At 42.5% G+C, this 1,166-nt stretch overlaps 2 protein-coding genes across 2 annotated transcripts; both read right to left on the minus strand.

Moving 5' to 3' along the window:
• Window positions 1-343: 343 nt before the first annotated feature.
• On the minus strand, window positions 344-817 carry T310_10111 (uncharacterized protein; the record flags this gene model as incomplete). The annotated part of the gene is made up of 1 exon (XM_013467457.1): window positions 344-817. A coding segment is annotated over one exon (474 nt), but the record flags the coding sequence as incomplete, so codon positions are not given.
• T310_10112 (uncharacterized protein) lies at window positions 807-1,091 on the minus strand (the record flags this gene model as incomplete). The annotated part of the gene is made up of 1 exon (XM_013467458.1): window positions 807-1,091. A coding segment is annotated over one exon (285 nt), but the record flags the coding sequence as incomplete, so codon positions are not given.
• Window positions 1,092-1,166: the final 75 nt, after the last annotated feature.

Consider the following 1,166-nt stretch of genomic DNA (forward strand, 5'->3'; position numbering starts at 1 on the left):
AAACTGCCTTGATATTTGCCGCTGGTAAGACAGAATGCTAGTTAAACATGTTAGTGACTAGGTTAGATTGATCATATTATCTTAGCATCTGCTACTTACTTTTGTCCTGATAGGTCTTCAGATTCACACTATCTTCCTCTTGAACCTTGCCTACTGCCTCTTTAAACCAGTCACTTATGACATTAACTGTCTCTCCATGCACAGGGCCTTGTCGTGCCTCAATAATGATGCTTTCAAGGTGGGCATCATATTCAATGCCGCCCAGGTCGTTCTTGTTGCTCCAAGTTGTAAATTACTCAAATTTAACCTTAAAAGTTTTATTTAGTCTTCCCTTGACCTGAGATTATTTGTCACATACCTTGAATTTGTCAATTACCATCCTTCCAACAATTGCGTTTCGCAGTGCCTCCACGGTATCACTCTTCAGGTTCTGAATCGATTCAACCCCTTTAAGGATGTGATCGATGGCATCCTGCTGAGAATCCATGTTGTACATCTGCAAAAGTTCTTTGCTCTTGGGCCTTGCTTGTTTGCACTGCTCATGATCAAGGAGAGCGGCCCTGTCAGACTTTATCAGTTCGTCTGAGGGTTCAGATATGGGATTGGTCTTTGTGCCAAAGGGAGGGGCCTGAGAAATTGGTTTCCTGATGGACCTGAAAGTGCTTTGGCATTTGACAGGGGTAGGTGGCAGAGCCCCTGGCTCATGACTCGACCACTGGCCATTCTCACGAGGACGTAATGCAGAAGGTAAAAAGAAGAGAGTTTTTGCGTCACCAATGACAGACGTCATTGTCTCTTTGGTATCACTATGAAGGATCTAGAACCTTGGTAAAGATGCCAATATGACAAATATACGCCCGGGGAATTGTTCTGCAACTGATGGAAAAGAGGGATCTATACCATTGGCATTCCCTTGCAAATCCTATGGCAAGTACTAGATGGGCGAGGTTATATATCTTGTAATCATGCTGCTCTTGTCTCACTTTCCTTTTATTTATCTTACTGGTCTGTATATACTGATAGAAAGCTTCCAAGCCTGAGGAGAGCTGCACATGAGATAGAGAGCCTGCTTGAAGGTACTTTCTTTGCCTTCAAAGAGTAAAAAACACATGTAACTTTAGTATGTCTCTAGAATTACAAAGTAAAGAAGACGTATTATGGAACAA

The sequence above is a fragment of the Rasamsonia emersonii genome (genome assembly GCF_000968595.1).
Source record: "Rasamsonia emersonii CBS 393.64 chromosome Unknown ctg1118621762385, whole genome shotgun sequence".
Taxonomy (NCBI): Eukaryota; Fungi; Ascomycota; class Eurotiomycetes; order Eurotiales; family Trichocomaceae; genus Rasamsonia; species Rasamsonia emersonii.